This window comes from Thunnus thynnus, chromosome 10 (assembly GCF_963924715.1).
Source record: "Thunnus thynnus chromosome 10, fThuThy2.1, whole genome shotgun sequence".
NCBI lineage: Eukaryota > Metazoa > Chordata > Actinopteri > Scombriformes > Scombridae > Thunnus > Thunnus thynnus.
The window spans coordinates 4,830,035-4,848,543 of NC_089526.1; the positions used below are offsets into that span (position 1 = coordinate 4,830,035).

Sequence of the window (18,509 nt, forward strand, 5' to 3'; positions counted from 1 at the left end):
GGTGACACATGGTGGCCCAACACCTTACTAAAACACTTTATGTTGGTTTTTCCTTTAATCTGTCACCCGTCTGTATGTACAGCATGTTTGTGTTTGGCTTAAACATAACATTAGATAACAATTAGGTATTTATTCATCAACATTGTAACACTTGTAACAGTGATCAAATATTAACATGAACAGGGTCTCTAGTCTCTAGAATATCAGAAAATAATTTTGGGGGGTAAATTGAACCATTGACTCAACTTGCTCCAACATCACTGGCACGTTTTACCCCACAACCTCCATTTTGACAAAACTGTTTCACACAGTGGCTCAGATCCACAATTATGCTAAGTTTATGACCTTGTTTTGTAGCTTACACTGACTTAAATCAACATGTAATAATGTCCAAAACTTAATTAAGATACAAGACTGATAACTTTAGTAACATGATGAATTCACTTGACATGACAAAAATCTGTTGTTGTTTTTTTGCTCTGTTTTGCTGACCACTCTCTTCATGTGCTGGAGTCCAAGATGGATTGAGTGATGTGAACTATACTTTCTTTATTTGTGGTCACATGATTACTTTTGTTTATGGTTATCTAGATAAAGGGGGTGTCTCATTTTACCCACTGGCTCGATTTACCCCGTTCTCCCCTAACTATTAAGTCACGCTGCGAGCTGTGTGCATCATATTTATTATTTAATGAAATGTATATTTACACACAATATTATATTACAAGATAGTCAGTCATTACTCTCAAATTAAGCCTTACCTGGTATTATGCAATTAAATTGTTCTCTCTGAGTTTAGACTCTAAATAGACAGTGACTTTTGTTCATTTTGTGTGTTTCTATGTTTTTTTGTGTCTGTCTAAGCTGGTGAATGGAGGAGAGTGTAAGTGAGAGAATGAGACAGAGACAGAAGCTGCGGATGTGGTCATGTTGAAATATAAAGGTAAAGTGTGTGTTTACCTTTTTATCATCTACAGGATGATAGGGGCAAGCCGGGGGGACCATGTAATAAAGAGAGTGTTCCCAAGTTACCAGAGGGTTACATAGACTCAGACTCCTTCAGGAAGTGGTTCTCTCTATTCATTCCCTTAACATTCATCTAATTTTCATTCTTTCTTACGTCCAACATTGCCTGTAAAAAGTCCAAAACCATCTAATGCGTTTCCAACACTCACCAGCTTCTACTATTTATTCTCTTCCCTGTTTTCCTTACGTTCAAGGAGTCATTGGATCCTGTTTTCTAAATATATTCATAACTGCTCAGAGAAATATTGCTGCCTTGACCAGCATAATCCATAAATGTGATCAGGACATGTATCACATATATTGATAAAGTCACTTTATAATGCAGCAAATTATTGTTTAATAGGAGCTGTTTTCACTTTATAATTACTGCACTTTTTGACAGCACTATTGACACTTTTGACAGCAAGTGGCAGTAAAGAGGCAAAATAAAATCCTATGATTTCCCCCCAAACACACATGATTTCTTCACACTAAAATGTAGACTGGTCAACATGGAACAATATCAAACAGGTCCACCACAAATACTTTTCCCAAACTGATATAACACATTAATTATGTCTCTAGTCTCTACTTGCATGTACACAGTCCTTTCTATTGCTCTGACTGTGTGTTGTAGAGCTCTGGTCAGGGTGGACAGAGAGCAGTTGCTGGCTGAAAACAGCAAGATCCTGCAGCAACAGCCAGGACCCAAACAGCAAGGTCCCCAGTCACCTCCTGAACCTCACATGGAGGTTCTCTCCCTCCCCAGCCACAGAGGACTGTCCCCCATGGCTGCTCCTACCACCAACTCCCCTCCATCATCTGTCTCTCAGCTCCCTCTTCACCCTCCCACAGTCGGCTGCCTGCCTGCACACACTCCCCTGTCAAAGTATTAACATAGACAGTAAAGAGATATTTTTTATATTCCACCCTTGCATTACAGGGAATTACAGCACTGATTTCTTGCATTTATTTCACTCTTTTGTTGAATCACACAATGTCATTTTATTTAAAAAAGCTTTTGAAATGACATGAAACAGGGATTTTACCTTAAATGTCTGTAATGAAATACCTTTCAGAAAAAGTCCAGTAGGTGGCAGTATTGTCTTAAAAACAAAATGAACACCTCCTGTCTGCAATGACTTTATTATATACTGTCAATGATTGTACACATATAAAACTTGCATTTCTGATAAAAGGATGTGTGTCTACAATTTCTTTATATAGTAATCTAACATAAAGACATTCATTTCTTGTTTGTTTTTTTTAATGTTTTGGATCCTCTTTTTTTCAATGTGTCTGTGCAGGTCAGTATCCAAGCAGATTTGTCAACAAGAAACTTACTTTTCCATTGTAAACACTAAAAAAATCTATAATGGTTATATTTTACAATTCACCACCAGTGATGTTTTATGGATGACACTTAGTGTGCACAAAGTCTGATATAATTTGTTTACAAATAAAAAAACGGAAGATATTGTGAGATTCATGAATGGGTGAATTTGGACTATTAACTTCTACACTGTGATTCAAAAGTATTTAATCTGTGGTACAAGGAGTAAACTGCTTTGCCTGACACTATTCATTTACAGCTTGGAACACATTTGAAGTCATTTTCAGTCCATCCACAAAGCACTTTCACCAGTGTTGTAGTTTGAGATATTAAACAGAGAAATTGCTGGTTTCTGTTATTTTAAGTAAATATCACAGATAAAACACATAACAGTAGCAGATCTCTGTGATACATCTGTTATGTTTCAATAAGCCTAAAGGTGTAAATGAGCACACAGCTGTAACCTGCAGCCAGGTGAGGATCTCTAAACAAGATGAGTTGACTTCCAGTGAAGAGCTCCCTCTGCTGGTCTTTATCCTTAATACCAGTGTTTCCAGTTCAGGTTTTCTCTCAAACATACATGTGAAAGACTGATAATCAATAACAGACAGTAAATAAGAGCTCACTGTAACAGACAGGATTAAAAACAGCAACAGTAAATCTCAGTTTCAATTACACATTACAATAAAACAACAAAGATCAATATTGAGAAGTTAAAGATATAAATTCTGGAAAGAAGGTCAGAACTCAGTTTTACAGTTTTCATGACGTTAGACGATCAACAAACATGATGAAAAGATTGTTGTGGTCATTATAAACAAACGTATCATCACTTCCTGTGTGGCACTAGTTTAACACCAGTGTTCATAACACATGAGAACAAGCAGCTCTGAAGGGTCTTAACCTGAATACTTCATTACAAGCTTCAAGCACATGATAGACAGGATATAAATGTTAATGTTATATTTCATTTGAAAATAAATCACACAGATGAGGTGATTTATGAGGTAGACGTGCATCTCAGCATTATTTCAATAAAGTGAACAAAGTGCACATTTCAGATCTAACAAAGTTTAACGAGGAGTCCTGATATCAAAATGATAAACAAGGTAAAGATCAAGAACGTTGTTTCCTCCATCAAGTCTGTTATTGTTGTATATCAGTGGTTCATTATGGCTCTGATACCATGGCCACTTACTGGAGAAAATAAAGGCAGGATGTGTTTTAACCATTATTAGTTTTTACAGTTTGTAATTTAAGTGCATGAAGCATCAAGGTTGTTGCTATGGTTACCTGCCAGCCAATGGGGAACTAGTGTGTTCTGTGTCTTTGGTATAAAATTGAATCAAACTGTTTCCTCTGATCCATCTGCTGAGCTGTAAGTTTTCTGAAATCCACCACTGGACCGAGTATAAATCTTGTTTAACAGGCAGAGAGTGAATGACTAAACAGCCAGTACAGATATAGCTGCTGCTGTCAGTCCCAGTACACAGTAGAGGCCGATCCTTTCCCGACTCGCTGTGTTTGGTGTCTCAGGTTCAGGCCAATCCCTCGCTGCTGTAAAGACACCAAACACATCTGTGTCATTCATGTGAAGAAACAACATTTCACTAAAGAAAACTAAATAACCACAACACATTAAGTTGGAACATATTTCATAGTTCTGCTGAGTTTTACTGAATCATCTTACCAGTGACATTGAGCCGGCCTTTTCCTCTGTTCCGACCATAATCTGTTCTCACTTCACACTGGTACAGACCTGAGTCATCAATCCTGAGTCTGGACACATGAAGTCTGATTCGTCCTTCTCTGAGGGCGTCTTTGTCACACTGAACTCGTCCTGCAAACTGTCCATCCTGAAACTCTGAGTCCTCAACACCCTCATATAGGTGATACAGGCCCAAGGGTTTAACATCAGTTAACAGTTGACAATTAATTATAAGTACGGTGGAGGAACTGTCAGTTTTGGTTGTAAACATCCATTCCAGTGTGATGTTGTCGTTCTCCTCTGCCTGGTAGGAGGTCTCTGTCACGTTCAATACAAATGTTCCTGTTGAGGAGACAGAGAGGGAAAGTGAGGACCACACAAACTAAGAACTTTAACATTTGAGCCCTTAAACTCCACCTATATATATTTAGAAATACAGCTAAGTGTTTAAAGATACAAGAGTATAAAAAGGTAATGCATGATGTCAATAATTAATACAATCTAATCAATAACTGAAGATAGAGGATCTCCCCAACTGTCATCTACTAGCTTTAATAGTTCTAATGTTTTCACTGACATATTTTAAAATGGAAGTCATAAAATATGTTTGTGAGGCTGAAGGTTTATTCTGTTGTTCATCTTTATGTCAAACTGAAGGTTTAAACTAACCACAGACACAGGAGGTCAGGCTGATGAGCAGAAGGATCCTGCAGATCATCTTCTCCCTGTGAGAGGAGACAGAGGAGAGGAGTCATCAACACATGAGGTCAAAGTTCAGTCATCACACTTGTGAAAAGATAAGTCAGGTTTCATTCATGCATCACAACATGTGCTCATGTTTATCTTCCTTATTATACATGACTGACCAAAGGACTTTTAGTCAGATCTCAGTCAGTCTACAGTTTGTTCTTCTATGAATTCAGTTCAAGTAACATGTTTTTAAAAGCCTTTCTCAGGTGTCTGTGTGCAGTAATGTAACTGTGCTACAAGATGCTGCAGGTTAAGTTGATTACAATATCTGAAGGTGCAGTTAATATTTCAGGGTTCTTCGTGTGGTAGGGAGCACTAGGAAACACTTCCCCCAAACTGATGTTGAACGCAGCCCTTGTCTGTTCACTTGCCCATCCCTTCCTATCAATCAGGTTCTGATTATTGTTGATTGTTGATTATTGTTTTAGCTTCCTTGCTAGTGCTCCCTGAGTCTTACATTTACGTACTAAACTGAAACTAAACTGTTTCTCTTTCTTTCAACACCACTACATCCTGCAATTCTTCCTCACTTCTGTCTCCTCTCTCCTGATTCCTTCACTCACTCTGGAAATGTAAAAAGTCTTCCATGTAAAAATCTGAGTGAGGATGAAGCAGAACTTTAACACGTATGGTGATAATTACAGTAATTGTGGACAAACAACACACAGTGGGAATGCATAAGCAGTCAAGCTATCCAAACTATCAAACTGCATTAACATTACTGTCATGTAAAGGAACAGCACTAGATAAATGGGACGCTTAAAACAACACTAATGTCAATTTAAAAAACTTTAGCTTTACTGAAGAGTTTTCGCTGCTACTTCGTTGTGTTTTGTCAAACACATTATAATTTGATGCTGCATATTGTCTCTGCATGTGCCAGTGTATAAAGGTGGAGGACCATATTAATGTGTAAAATGTCTCTTGTTGGTCTCCTCTTGCTGCTGTTTTGTCTAATTTTAGGCTTGTTCTAAGTGTCAGCCATATTTAACACTGTTCCACATTTTAGAACCAACTGCTATCCTTACTTTGTTTGGTAAACTGTAGTTTTATTTCTTTACCAGTTTATTGTCTCTTCCCTGTTATAGTTGTAGTTAAACACACTAAGACACATGAGTGGTTCATGTGTTTACTGTGTGAGTGTGTTTAGGTTGTTGTGACTGCATGGTGAGTATACAGCAACACCTCTAAGCTCTACTCAGTGTAGCCTGACATCCCATTTACCAGCCTCAGCACATCAGGGTGGACATTTATTGAACACCTGAACAGTATTTCTCACTAAATATAAAGTAAATCCTACTTAAGTCTGAGCGTGTCTCATATTTGTATCTGTCTCTTACACTTAAATGAGTATTTACGCATAACATAAACGAACTTTGTTGCAGTTTAATACCGTTGTAGAAATGCACAAAGTCAACAAACACGGCTCACATGAGAGAAAGAGCAGCGATGATACACTGCAGAGTGTACTTTATACACCAAATCTCTCAATATTAACGCTCATCGTTGGGTTGAGACATGAAAATATCATCCATTGAAAAAGTTAAATTAAAAGTGCCTTAGCCTACCCAAGAGTTTTTCCTCACGTTTCTGTGCAAATAATCCAACACTTCATTAAAATCCAGGAATTGACGGGATTACTCCATGAAACATCACCGTGTTGGGATATTCTCTACTCTACTCTTGTATATTCGGTAAAGTACCGGTATGAACCTCCTGAAAGACAGCTGTGGTATTATGATAATAACAGAAATCATATAAAAATGCAGTCAGCTTTTGTTTGTTTTCACAAATATCAGGTAGACCCTACAATAACTATATAATTTCAATCATTTCAGTAAAAAGCATGTTTCATATTTAAAAAAGTAAATTAAAAAGTACTTACAGTGTGACAACAGCAGAGCAAAGTGCAGAAATCTGTAGACATGAGGAAGCACACTGTTATAGATATTCACGAAGGAAATTGAGAGGTGTGAGAGACACCAATAGGAAGTTCAAAGTCCCCTCCTTCGGGAAACGACACAGTGACAGCATGATGGTACTGGCGTTTCTTGACTTTGCACTTCCTCTAATAGTACAACATGTTTGAGTTGTGCTAGCTGGTGGCATCAAATACAGGTTGTGGCCACTCGCTGGAGTCACGAGCTGTGTTGTTGCACAATTTGTTCCCCTTTCAGACGCATATTTAGACGTATCTAGAAAGAACTATGGGCAAGTGAAGAGAGCTGCCTGGGGGTAGTAACTAACCGCCCACACAACTTCACTCATGGTGTAAGATGCTTTATTCCACAACAGCAAACTGTTAACTACTAGAAACATCGTAGAGTTAGTGTGGAGAACAGTAACACTAATCACTGTGTACTAGATAACATCTGTGGTGATTTAGAACACAATTTACCTAAACTTATGTCTGTAAACACAATGTCTCACATGCTGGGAACTCCGTCCACCTACCCCCAACAACTACAGTATTAAATCAAATAAAACAACTGGTAAATGTGTCTGAAAAGAAAATTAGTGGTTAAAGAAACAGACAATATGGTGACGGTATTAATAAGTATTAATGAAAATCTTTTACTATTAGATTCTGTTGAATTAAAATTGACTTCAGTATTCAAAAGAAAGACAAACAAGACTAAACCCTGATGGGCTGAGGCTGGTAAATGGGATGTCAGGCTACACTGAGGAGAGCTTAGAGGTGTTGCTGTATACTCACCATGCAGTCACAACAACCTAAACACACTCACACAGTAAACACATGAACCACTCATGTGTCTTAGTGTGTTTAACTACAACTATAACAGGGAAGAGACAATAAACTGGTAAAGAAATAAAACTACAGTTTACCAAACAAAGTAAGGATAGCAGTTGGTTCTAAAATGTGGAACAGTGTTAAATATGGCTGACACTTAGAACAAACCTAAAATTAGACAAAACAGCAGCAAGAGGAGACCAACAAGAGACATTTTACACATTAATATGGTTCTTTTTTTATTTGCTGACTGAGATTTTTTTGAAATAATTTATTTTTGCTCACCTCATATTCTTTCTCTCTCTCTATATATATTTTACAATGTATCATCTTTTCTTATAACATCTATTTGTGTGTTTCTGTTTTGTGTGAAGATCATAAAACAAAATGTTGTGGCCCTTTCTTGCCAATAAAGATTCAGACAGTCTGGTTCAGAGCAGTGCCTCACATGAACTCTTACTACAGATTCTGTGTTGTAATTAAATATATGAAATATATACAATAGAACATGTACAAATACATAACAGTAAAGCATACTTAGAGTAACAACATGCAAAAAATTATATGTGATTAGTTGTAACTTGGTTAAAACATACAGAGGTGCTAGTAGAGAACACAAGTTTGTAGAGTGTTTGGTTCATTTCAGACTTGTTTGAGGTTTGTACATCACAACTCATTGTTCACTGGGTTGGATTACCTATCAGGATGGACACACACAAGAGTCAAACTTTCTCTCATAAAAATAGGGATTTATTGACAATATGTACACATTATAAACTGTACATGAGGAAAGGCAATGCATTGTTAAATTAGATTTTGGAAACCTTACACCCTAAATAGATGAGAAATATTATTTGACAAGAGCTTGGAACTCCTAATTAGCACAATAAGTCCTCATTAAGGATGACTGTCAGATGGTTGTGTGATGTGACCTTTGCATTTGACCCATCCTCTACACTAGAAGCAGTGGGCAGCCGCAGTGCCGCGCTCAGGAACCAACTCCAGTTGTTTTTCCATCACCAGTGGTCAGGGGAACTGACAGGAGCACACCTGGTAGCACCTGAGCCACGCAGCTCAGGTGTAACTGCAGCTGTGCATCATCTAGAGATTTGGTGTGTTGCCTATTTTTTCCCGTGTGAGGCTTTTCTCAGCAAAAATAGACAGTGAAAATGATCTGTTGACAGTCATATTGACATCATACCAACAACATTACATCTTTTAATATAGTTTCAATGTCTATATCTGTAGAATGGGGCAATGTCACAGACATTAAAAAATATATATGAGTAAGCCCTTTTTTGTTGTTTGTTTTTCCATTGAGCACAAACTTCTGAACCTTTTTCTGTCTAAACTACATAGAAATGAAATTTACAATAACATGAAATGAAACATTCTATTATTGATGGCCATTATCAAAGGCAAACTCAATACTCAATGTAGAAACATAGGGCTGCCAGTAGCAGCGCTGTCTGTGTGGACAACACATGCTTGCAGGCCGCAGCAGTTCAGCGAGGGAGCCGTCACGCAAAGGTGGAGGTAGGCGGTGTGGCCTGGGCGTAACATAGCCTACATGTCTTTGATAGTGGGAGGAAACCAGAGCACCCAGCAGAAACCCAGAGAAGATTCTAGCTGCAGTCAGAAAGAAGTAAAATACTTATCTGGTCCTTCTATACTTAATCAATGAACTTAATGTTTATCATGAATAGTCCAACTAGACACCCTGGTGTCCATCATACACAACTTAAATAATTACCATGTGTTCATACTCTTTAACATACATATAATTATCTCAATGTTCATCCCCTTTATACATACATACTCTATGTGAGGAAGTTCTAGTTTCCCTGCTATGACTATATGCTGGATTTGTTCACACAGAACCTGCTGCAGGTGATCGATCAGAATCACGCAGATGTCTTGAATTTGTATGGACTTACTGTCACCATCACAACCACAATCCTTGTACAACAGTCTGATGCCTCAGTGGTTCTGTGTAAATGAACATAATAAATCAGAACAAACATGTCAGATATCCGTATGAAAACATAACAGGCTGACATAGAAATGGTAAACTATATTACTTTCTGAATGTATAAATTTCCACTATACAAGATAATACAGCTGACAAACAGCTGATAAATAATGTGACTATGTATTAAACAGGCATATCTGAGTTAATGTCACTCAGCAGTGCAACGGCGCCATCTATTGGCCAGTAGTAGACATGCATGACATCAATACGGGGCTTGAACGAGCTGTTTAACTGACGGGTTGTGGACGCCCGTTAATTAACGAGCGGACCTACGCCAAACATAAAGTCCTATGCTTGAGACATGATGCCTATTAACATCTAGCAACTGTGGGTATCAGTAGCTGTTAATATGAGGCTACCCAGTCGGCAGAATACATGAATATGAGCCCTTTAGATCAGCTAACAGAAACGATTCACTAACGAACAGCAACTATAACAACATTCTCAAACACTTCACTCACTTGCGCTACACGCACTTGACACCAGATGACAGTTAATACAAAGCAAAGTCCTTAATCCAACAGAGCGTCTGATGCGTGGCAGATTTCAGACTATCGTCTTGAGGAAAAACTGTGGGTCATCCTAGCTCAGTTCTGATGAGCCCCAAAGTCCATGTCATGTGGGGCAGAGTTCAGTTGGGGGAAGAGAGAGGGAGAGAGGGGAGTGCATGAAGCATCAAGGTTGTTGCTATGGTTACCTGCCAGCCAATGGGAAACTTGTGTGTTCTGTGTCTTTGGTATAAAAGTGAATCAAACTGTTTCCTCTGATCCATCTGCTAAACTGTTAGTTTTCTGAAATCCACCACTGGACCGAGTATAAATCTTGTTTAACAGGCAGAGAGTGAATGACTAAACAGCCAGTACAGATATAGCTGCTGCTGTCAGTCCCAGTACACAGTAGAGGCCGATCCTTTCCCGACTCGCTGTGTTTGGTGTCTCAGGTTCAGGCCAATCCCTCGCTGCTGTAAAGACACCAAACACATCTGTGTCATTCATGTGAAGAAACAACATTTCACTAAAGAAAACTAAATAACCACAACACATTAAGTTGAAACATATTTCATAGTTCTGCTGAGTTTTACTGAATCATCTTACCAGTGACGTTGAGTCGGCATTTTCCTCTGTTCCGACCATAATCTGTTCTCACTCCACACACGTACAGACCCGAGTCATCAGTCCTGATTCTGGACACATGAAGTCTGATTCGTCCTTCTCTGAGGGCGTCTTTGTCACACTGAACTCGTCCTGCAAACTGTCCATCCTGAAACTCTGAGACCTCAACACCCTCATATAGATGATACAGGACCAAGGGTTTAACATCAGTTAACAGTTGACAAATAATTATAAGTGAGGTGGAGGAACTGTCAGTTTTGGTTGTAAACATCCATTCCAGTGTGATGTTGTCGTTCTCCTCTGCCTGGTAGGAGGTCTCTGTCACGTTCAATACAAATGTTCCTGTTGAGGAGACAGAGAGGGAAAGTGAGGACCAGACAAACTAAGAACTTTAACATTTGAGCCCTTAAACTCCACCTATATATATTTAGAAATACAGCTAAGTGTTTAAAGATACAAGAGTATAAAAAGGTAATGCATGATGCCAATAATTAATACAATCTAATCAATAACTGAAGATAGAGGATCTTCCCAACTGTCATCTACCAGCTTTAATAGTTCTAATGTTTTCACTGACATATTTTAAAATGGAAGTCATAAAATATGTTTGTGAGGCTGAAGGTTTATTCTGTTGTTCATCTTTATGTCAAACTGAAGGTTTAAACTAACCACAGACACAGGAGGTCAGGCTGATGAGCAGAAGGATCCTGCAGATCATCTTCTCCCTGTGAGAGGAGACAGAGGAGAGGAGTCATCAACACATGAGGTCAAAGTTCAGTCATCACACTTGTGAAAAGATAAGTCAGGTTTCATTCATGCATCACAACATGTGCTCATGTCCATGATCCAGTAATAACGTGTTGCACTTGAAAAGGCGTCGAGGTTAAAATACAGAATATTTTAAATATTTAGACATCTATTTGTATCTCAGCTCAACAGCAGTCAGTGACTTTATTTCAGCTTCTTCAACAACTGTAATAAATTTAAACATTGTCACTGAAATGCTGTTAAAACACGTTAAGATTATGCTCCCTATTTAAAAATTTCACTTTCAAACTACATTCTTCATCACAATCCTGCTCACTCAGCATATTAACATATAATCTCCAATATTATAGGAATTATATTCCATCAGTGCGACCAATCACATCATGAGTGATAGAGATAATTATTCATTGATCCCACATGTCTAAAGCTTCATACCGATTGTTTAAATTGAAACTGAGATTACACATCATGTGCAATAAAGATTTCAGTGCAGGAGCTGCTCTAACAAACTGACAGCTGTCTTGTGCACAGAGTCACAGAGTTTAAACGGAAGGACAAGCAGAGGTTTTATTCTGAGCTGAGGGTGAATTCACGCTGTGTGATATTTGAATGTGAAGGAAAAAACCGCTGTTCAAACTGACTGATGCGCATAAAAGCGGTAACTTTAGAAAGTCCTTGAGTAACTCAACTAATATCCAACCAGATAGTAAACCTCCGCTAATGAATGTGCTTCGATATGCGCTAAAATACGGACTGAATGAATGAGGAAATGAAACAGCGTGTCTGGCTCTGTGAGAGAGAGGAGACAGAGAGAAAGTCCGGGTTTGTTGAAGAAAACCTGCCAGCGAGCAGGTTAGGTTCACAGAGTCAGTTACTGCGGTAACTGACCCAAAGTTTAAGTTAGCTCTCTTCTGAAACTGAAAATCAAGACTTTCCCTCATCTCAGGGTGAACAAACTCAAGAGTTTTCACTAAACCCGCTTTCTGAAACAGGCTCCTGATCAATAGACGGGATATTTGTTCATCCTGTTATTGAACAAGTGGAACACAGCTTTGGACCCCCGGTCCTCCTGCTGGTTGAAAAAACAACAACACATTTGATCTTTGCAAATAGAAATTATGTACGTGTTTATTTGCATATAGAGCGGAGAAGTGAGATCTGATCACAAGCAGTCACTCAAGACGCATGTCAATGCCAGGTGTAAACTGTTTCTCTTTCTTTCAACACCACTACATCCTGCAATTCTTCCTCACTTCTGTCTCCTCTCTCCTGATTCCTTCACTCATTCTGGAAATGTAAAAAGTCTTCCATGTAAAAATCTGAGTGAGGATGAAGCAGAACTTTAACACGTATGGTGATAATTACAGTAATTGTGGACAAACAACACACAGTGGGAATGCATAAGCAGTCAAGCTATCCAAACTATCAAACTGCATTAACATTACTGTCATGTAAAGGAACAGCACTAGATAAATGGGACGCTTAAAACAACACTAATGTCAATTTAAAAAACTTTAGCTTTACTGAAGAGTTTTCGCTGCTACTTCGTTGTGTTTTGTCAAACACATTATAATTTGATGCTGCATATTGTCTCTGCATGTGCCAGTGTATAAAGGTGGAGGACCATATTGTTGGTCTCCTCTTGCTGCTGTTTTGTCTAATTTTAGGTTTGTTCTAAGTGTCAGCCATATTTAACACTGTTCCACATTTTAGAACCAACTGCTATCCTTACTTTGTTTGGTAAACTGTAGTTTTATTTCTTTACCAGTTTATTGTCTCTTCCCTGTTATAGTTGTAGTTAAACACACTAAGACACATGAGTGGTTCATGTGTTTACTGTGTGAGTGTGTTTAGGTTGTTGTGACTGCATGGTGAGTATACAGCAACACCTCTAAGCTCTCCTCAGTGTAGCCTGACATCCCATTTACCAGCCTCAGCCCATCAGGGTGGACATTTATTGAACACCTGAACAGTATTTCTCACTAAATATAAAGTAAATCCTACTTAAGTCTTAACGTGTCTCATATTTTTATCTGTCTCTTACACTTAAATGAGTATTTACGCATAACATAAACGAACTTTGTTGAAGTTTAATACCGTTGTAGAAATGCACATAGTTAACAAACACGGCTCACATGAGAGAAAGAGCACCTCCACCGTACTTATAATTAATTGTCAACTGTTAACTGATGTTAAACTCTTGGTCCTGTATCATCTATATGAGGGTGTTACACCATGAGTGAAGTTGTGTGCGCGGTTAGTAACTTCCTCCCCTGTAGTCTGGCGTTCTGTGATTGTGTTGACAAATAGGTTGTGTGTGCGTCCCGAAATAGCACGTATTCATCTGCCAGTTTCGTTTAAGTAACTGCTTCCGTGTTTCGCCTTCACGGTAAGACTGAATCGTGTTAAACTTGTCCACACAGCACACTCGTATTTACAAATATATCACATCGAAATGCGCTTCCCGCTAATTATAATGTTGATATTTATTAAACGTTAGTATATATAATGTTACTGTTAATCTCAATAACACAAAAGAGTATTAATGCTTAGTATAAATATACTTTGTTGAAGTCTAATTCCGTTACAGAGGTACACATAGTTAACAAACACGGCTCACATGAGAGAAAGAGCAGCGATGATACACTGCAGAGTGTACTTTATACACCAAATCTCTCAATATTAACGCTCATCGTTGGGTTGAGACATGGAAATATCATCCACTGGAAAAAGTTAAATTAAATGTGCTTTAGCCTACCCGAGAGTTTTTCCTCACGGTTCTGTGCAAATAATCCAAAATGTAGTTAAAATCCAGGAATTGACGGGATTACTTGCGAAACATCACCGTGTTGGGATATTCTCTACTCTACTCTTGTATATTCGGTAAAGTACCGGTATGAACCTCCTGAAAGACAGCTGTGGTATTATGAAAATAACAGAAATCATATAAAACTGCAGTCAGCTTTTGTTTATTTCACAATAATCAGATAGGCCCTACAATAATTAAAATGCCAATCATTTCAATGAAGAGCATGTTTCATGTTTTAAAAAGTAAATTAAAAAGTACTTACAGTATGGCAACAGCAGAGTAAAGTGCAGAAAATTTTGAGACATATAGAAGCAAACTGTTGCAGAAACTCCCGAAAAATATTGAACTGCAGGAGACACAGAGAGTTTCCTACTGTGTCTTTTGCAATATGTGCTGTTGTACATATGAGCAAGCTTTCAGCAAAACAGCCCCTGTGAACCAAAAAAGTCTGCTTAACATATTTTCGCATTCTCTCAAGGATGCCGAACGGAAGTCAGACCCAAGCTATGGTTTTAAATGAAGTGGTGAGCAAGCACATACACTACAAGGTGAGGAAGTGGTTAACACTTCTGAACGAAGTTACTAACCGCACACCCACCTTCACTCATGGTGTAACATGCTTTGTTCCATAACAGCAAACTGTTAACTACTAGAAACATCGTAGAGTTGGTGTGGAGAACAGTAACACTAATCACTGTGTACCAGATAACATCTGTGGTGATTTAGAACACAATTTACCTAAACTTATGTCCGTAAACACAATGTCTCACATGCTGGGAACTCCGCCCACCTACCCCCAACAACTACAGTATTAAATCAAATAAAACAACTGGTAAATGTGTCTGAAAAGAAAATTAGTGGTTAAAGAAACAGACAATATAGAGATAAGAGGTGGCTGTAAAGTAAGTCAGTAAACCCGGAGTTTCTCTCTGTCTCCTCTCTCTTACAGAGTCAGACACACTGTTTCATCTCCTCATTCATTCAGTCCGTATTTTAGCGCATATCGAAGCACATTCATTAGCGGAGGTTTACTATCTGGTTGGATATTAGTTGAGTTACTCAAGGACTTTCTAAAGTTGCCGCTTTTATGCGCATCAGTCAGTTTGAACAGCGGTTTTTGCCTTCACATTCAAATATTACACAGCGTGAATTCACCCTCAGCTCAGAATAAAACCTCTGCTTGTCCTTCCGGTTTAACTCTGTGACTCTGTGCACAAGACAGCTGTCAGTTTGTTAGAGCAGCTCCTGCACTGAAATCTTAATTGCACATGGTGTGTAATCTCAGTTTCAATTTAAACAATCGGTATAAAGCTTTAGACATGTGGGATCAATGAATAATTATCTCTATCACTCATGATGTGATTGGTCACACCGATGGAATATAATTCCTATAATATTGGAGATTATATGTTAATATGCTGAGTGAGCAGGATTGTGATGCGGATGAAGAATGTAGTTTGAAAGTGAGATTTTTAAATAGGGAGCATAATCTTAACGTGTTTTAACAGCATTTTAGTGAAAATGTTTAAATTTACTACAGTTGTTGAAGAAGCTGAAATAAAGTCACTGAATGCTGTTGAGCTGAGATACAAATAGATGTCTAAAAATTTAAAATATTCTGTATTTTAACCTCGACGCCTTTTCAAGTGCAAATCACCAAACACGTTATTACTGGATCAGACTGAGAGCTACAGTCATGTCTCTATGTCTTTGATCTATATATGTTTTAAATCTTTAACTATATTTTTCATCTTCAGTTGCTGCCTCCTGTGTTTTGTCCGTCAGATTAAAGCTGAACAAATATATTTAAAATGTGATGTAGCTGCAGCCTGATACACAGTCAGATTCCACTTTATCATCATCAAGGAAATGTAAGTCTGGTAAATGATGAATTGATGGACAACACTGAATAAAACTTTATTGTGTTAACTTATTGACACTTTTCCCGCTCTGACACAGGCTCTTTTTTAAAGATAAATGTGCAGCGTCGACACACACACTTACCACTGTGGTATGCAAAGGTAAGACTCAGGGAGCACTAGCAAGGAAGCTAAAACAACAATCAACAATAATCAGAACCTGATTGATAGGAAGGGATGGGCAGGTGAACAGACAAGGGCTGCGTTCAACATCAGTTTGGGGGAAGTGTTTCCTAGTGCTCCCTACCACACGAAGAACCCTGAAATATTAACTGCACCTTCAGATATTGTAATCAACTTAACCTGCAGCATCTTGTAGCACAGTTACATTACTGCACACAGACACCTGAGAAAGGCTTTTAAAAACATGTTACTTGAACTGAATTCATAGAAGAACAAACTGTAGACTGACTGAGATCTGACTAAAAGTCCTTTGCTCAGTCATGTAGAATAAGGAAGATGAACATGAGCACATGTTGTGATGCATGAATGAAACCTGACTTATCTTTTCACAAGTGTGATGACTGAACTTTGACCTCATGTGTTGATGACTCCTCTCCTCTGTCTCCTCTCACAGGGAGAAGATGATCTGCAGGATCCTTCTGCTCATCAGCCTGACCTCCTGTGTCTGTGGTTAGTTTAAACCTTCAGTTTGACATAAAGATGAACAACAGAATAAACCTTCAGCCTCACAAACATATTTTATGACTTCCATTTTAAAATATGTCAGTGAAAACATTAGAACTATTAAAGCTGGTAGATGACAGTTGGGAAGATCCTCTATTTTCAGTTATTGATTAGATTGTATTAATTATTGGCATCATGCATTACCTTTTTATACTCTTGTATCTTTAAACACTTAGCTGTATTTCTAAATATATATAGGTGGAGTTTAAGGGCTCAAATGTTAAAGTTCTTAGTTTGTCTGGTCCTCACTTTCCCTCTCTGTCTCCTCAACAGGAACATTTGTATTGAACGTGACAGAGACCTCCTACCAGGCAGAGGAGAACCACAACATCACACTGGAATGGATGTTTACAACCAAAACTGACAGTTCCTCCACCGTACTTATAATTAATTGTCAACTGTTAACTGATGTTAAACCCTTGGTCCTGTATCATCTATATAAGGGTGTTGAGGACTCAGAGTTTCAGGATGGACAGTTTGCAGGACGAGTTCAGTGTGACAAAGACGCCCTCAGAGAAGGACGAATCAGACTTCATGTGTCCAGAATCAGGACTGATGACTCGGGTCTGTACCTGTGTGAAGTGAGAACAGATTATGGTTGGAACAGAGGAAAAGGCCGGCTCAATGTCACTGGTAAGATGATTCAGTAAAACTCAAGGATCGGCCTCTACTGTGTACTGGGACTGACAGCAGCAGCTATATCTGTACTGGCTGTTTATTCATTCACTCTCTGCCTGTTAAACAAGATTTATACTCGGTCCAGTGGTGGATTTCAGAAAACTGACAGTTTAGCAGATGGATCAGAGGAAACAGTTTGATTCAATTTTATACCAAAGACACAGAACACACAAGTCTCCCATTGGCTGGCAGGGAACCATAGCAACAACATTGATGCTTCATGCACTTAAATTACAAACTGTAAGGACAAATCAGACTTCATGTGTCCAGAATCAGGACTGATGACTCGGGTCTGTACCAGTGTGAAGTGAGAACAAATTAATAAGTCTTACCTTTGCATACCACTGTTCTCCACACTAACTCTACGATGTTTCTAGTAGTTAACAGTTTGTTGTTATGGAACAAAGCATCTTACACCATGAGTGAAGGTCGCTGCACAGTTATTTACGTCCCTCCAGTCGCAGTGATGTGATACAGTTCACTGTATCTCTCACCTGTTATCACATCGCTGCCTGTGGTCTGTGTAAAACCAGACATAGCTGCATTCTAGAGAAAACGAAAACGCACTCAGTATGTCTTCCTTCTCTTGTTGTTGCATAGAGGGGAGTTTCCTCCCAGAAAGCTCTTTGAAGACTGCACTGGAGTCATTTTACCACTCACCAACTTAAAAGTTTATGGTAATGAAATTAGTAAGCATTTCTTTACTTCTTTACATCCACTATTCCACCCCTCACTTCAGTGAGGGGTGGAATAGTGGATCCAACCACATCAGTTTGCATTAAAACTGAACTAGTTTTCATGTGAGTGAGTGTTAGTAGGCTATATAAGGGTAAAGTGTACAAGAGAAACTGCAAATCTGTCGGAGGTCTGTCTATATTTCTCTCACAGTTTATCAACCTTCTTCGTGAACCTCTGCAGCTGTTTACATCATCATGTCTCCAGATTTTCTGCTCTTT

The 18,509-nt window shown here is 38.5% G+C and overlaps 2 protein-coding genes across 3 annotated transcripts in view; both read right to left on the reverse strand.

Annotated features, from left to right (window-relative positions):
* LOC137190859 (programmed cell death 1 ligand 1-like) overlaps window positions 1-18,509 on the reverse strand; it is a 63,821-nt gene that overhangs the window by 11,804 nt on the left and 33,508 nt on the right. The window lies entirely within an intron of this gene.
* Window positions 2,091-6,763, reverse strand: LOC137190857 (programmed cell death 1 ligand 1-like). 2 transcript variants are annotated; one of them, XM_067600549.1, is made up of 4 exons: window positions 6,682-6,763; window positions 4,716-4,771; window positions 4,029-4,388; window positions 2,091-3,895 (listed from the first exon to the last, which is right to left on the reverse strand). In XM_067600549.1, the coding sequence occupies exons 2-4, from the start codon at window positions 4,762-4,764 to the stop codon at window positions 3,783-3,785; spliced, it is 522 nt and encodes a 173-aa protein (XP_067456650.1). In that variant the 5' UTR covers window positions 4,765-4,771; window positions 6,682-6,763; the 3' UTR covers window positions 2,091-3,782. The 2 variants fall into 2 exon arrangements, with proteins under 2 accessions (XP_067456650.1, XP_067456649.1); XM_067600548.1 differs by lacking the exon at window positions 6,682-6,763 and adding an exon at window positions 6,383-6,668.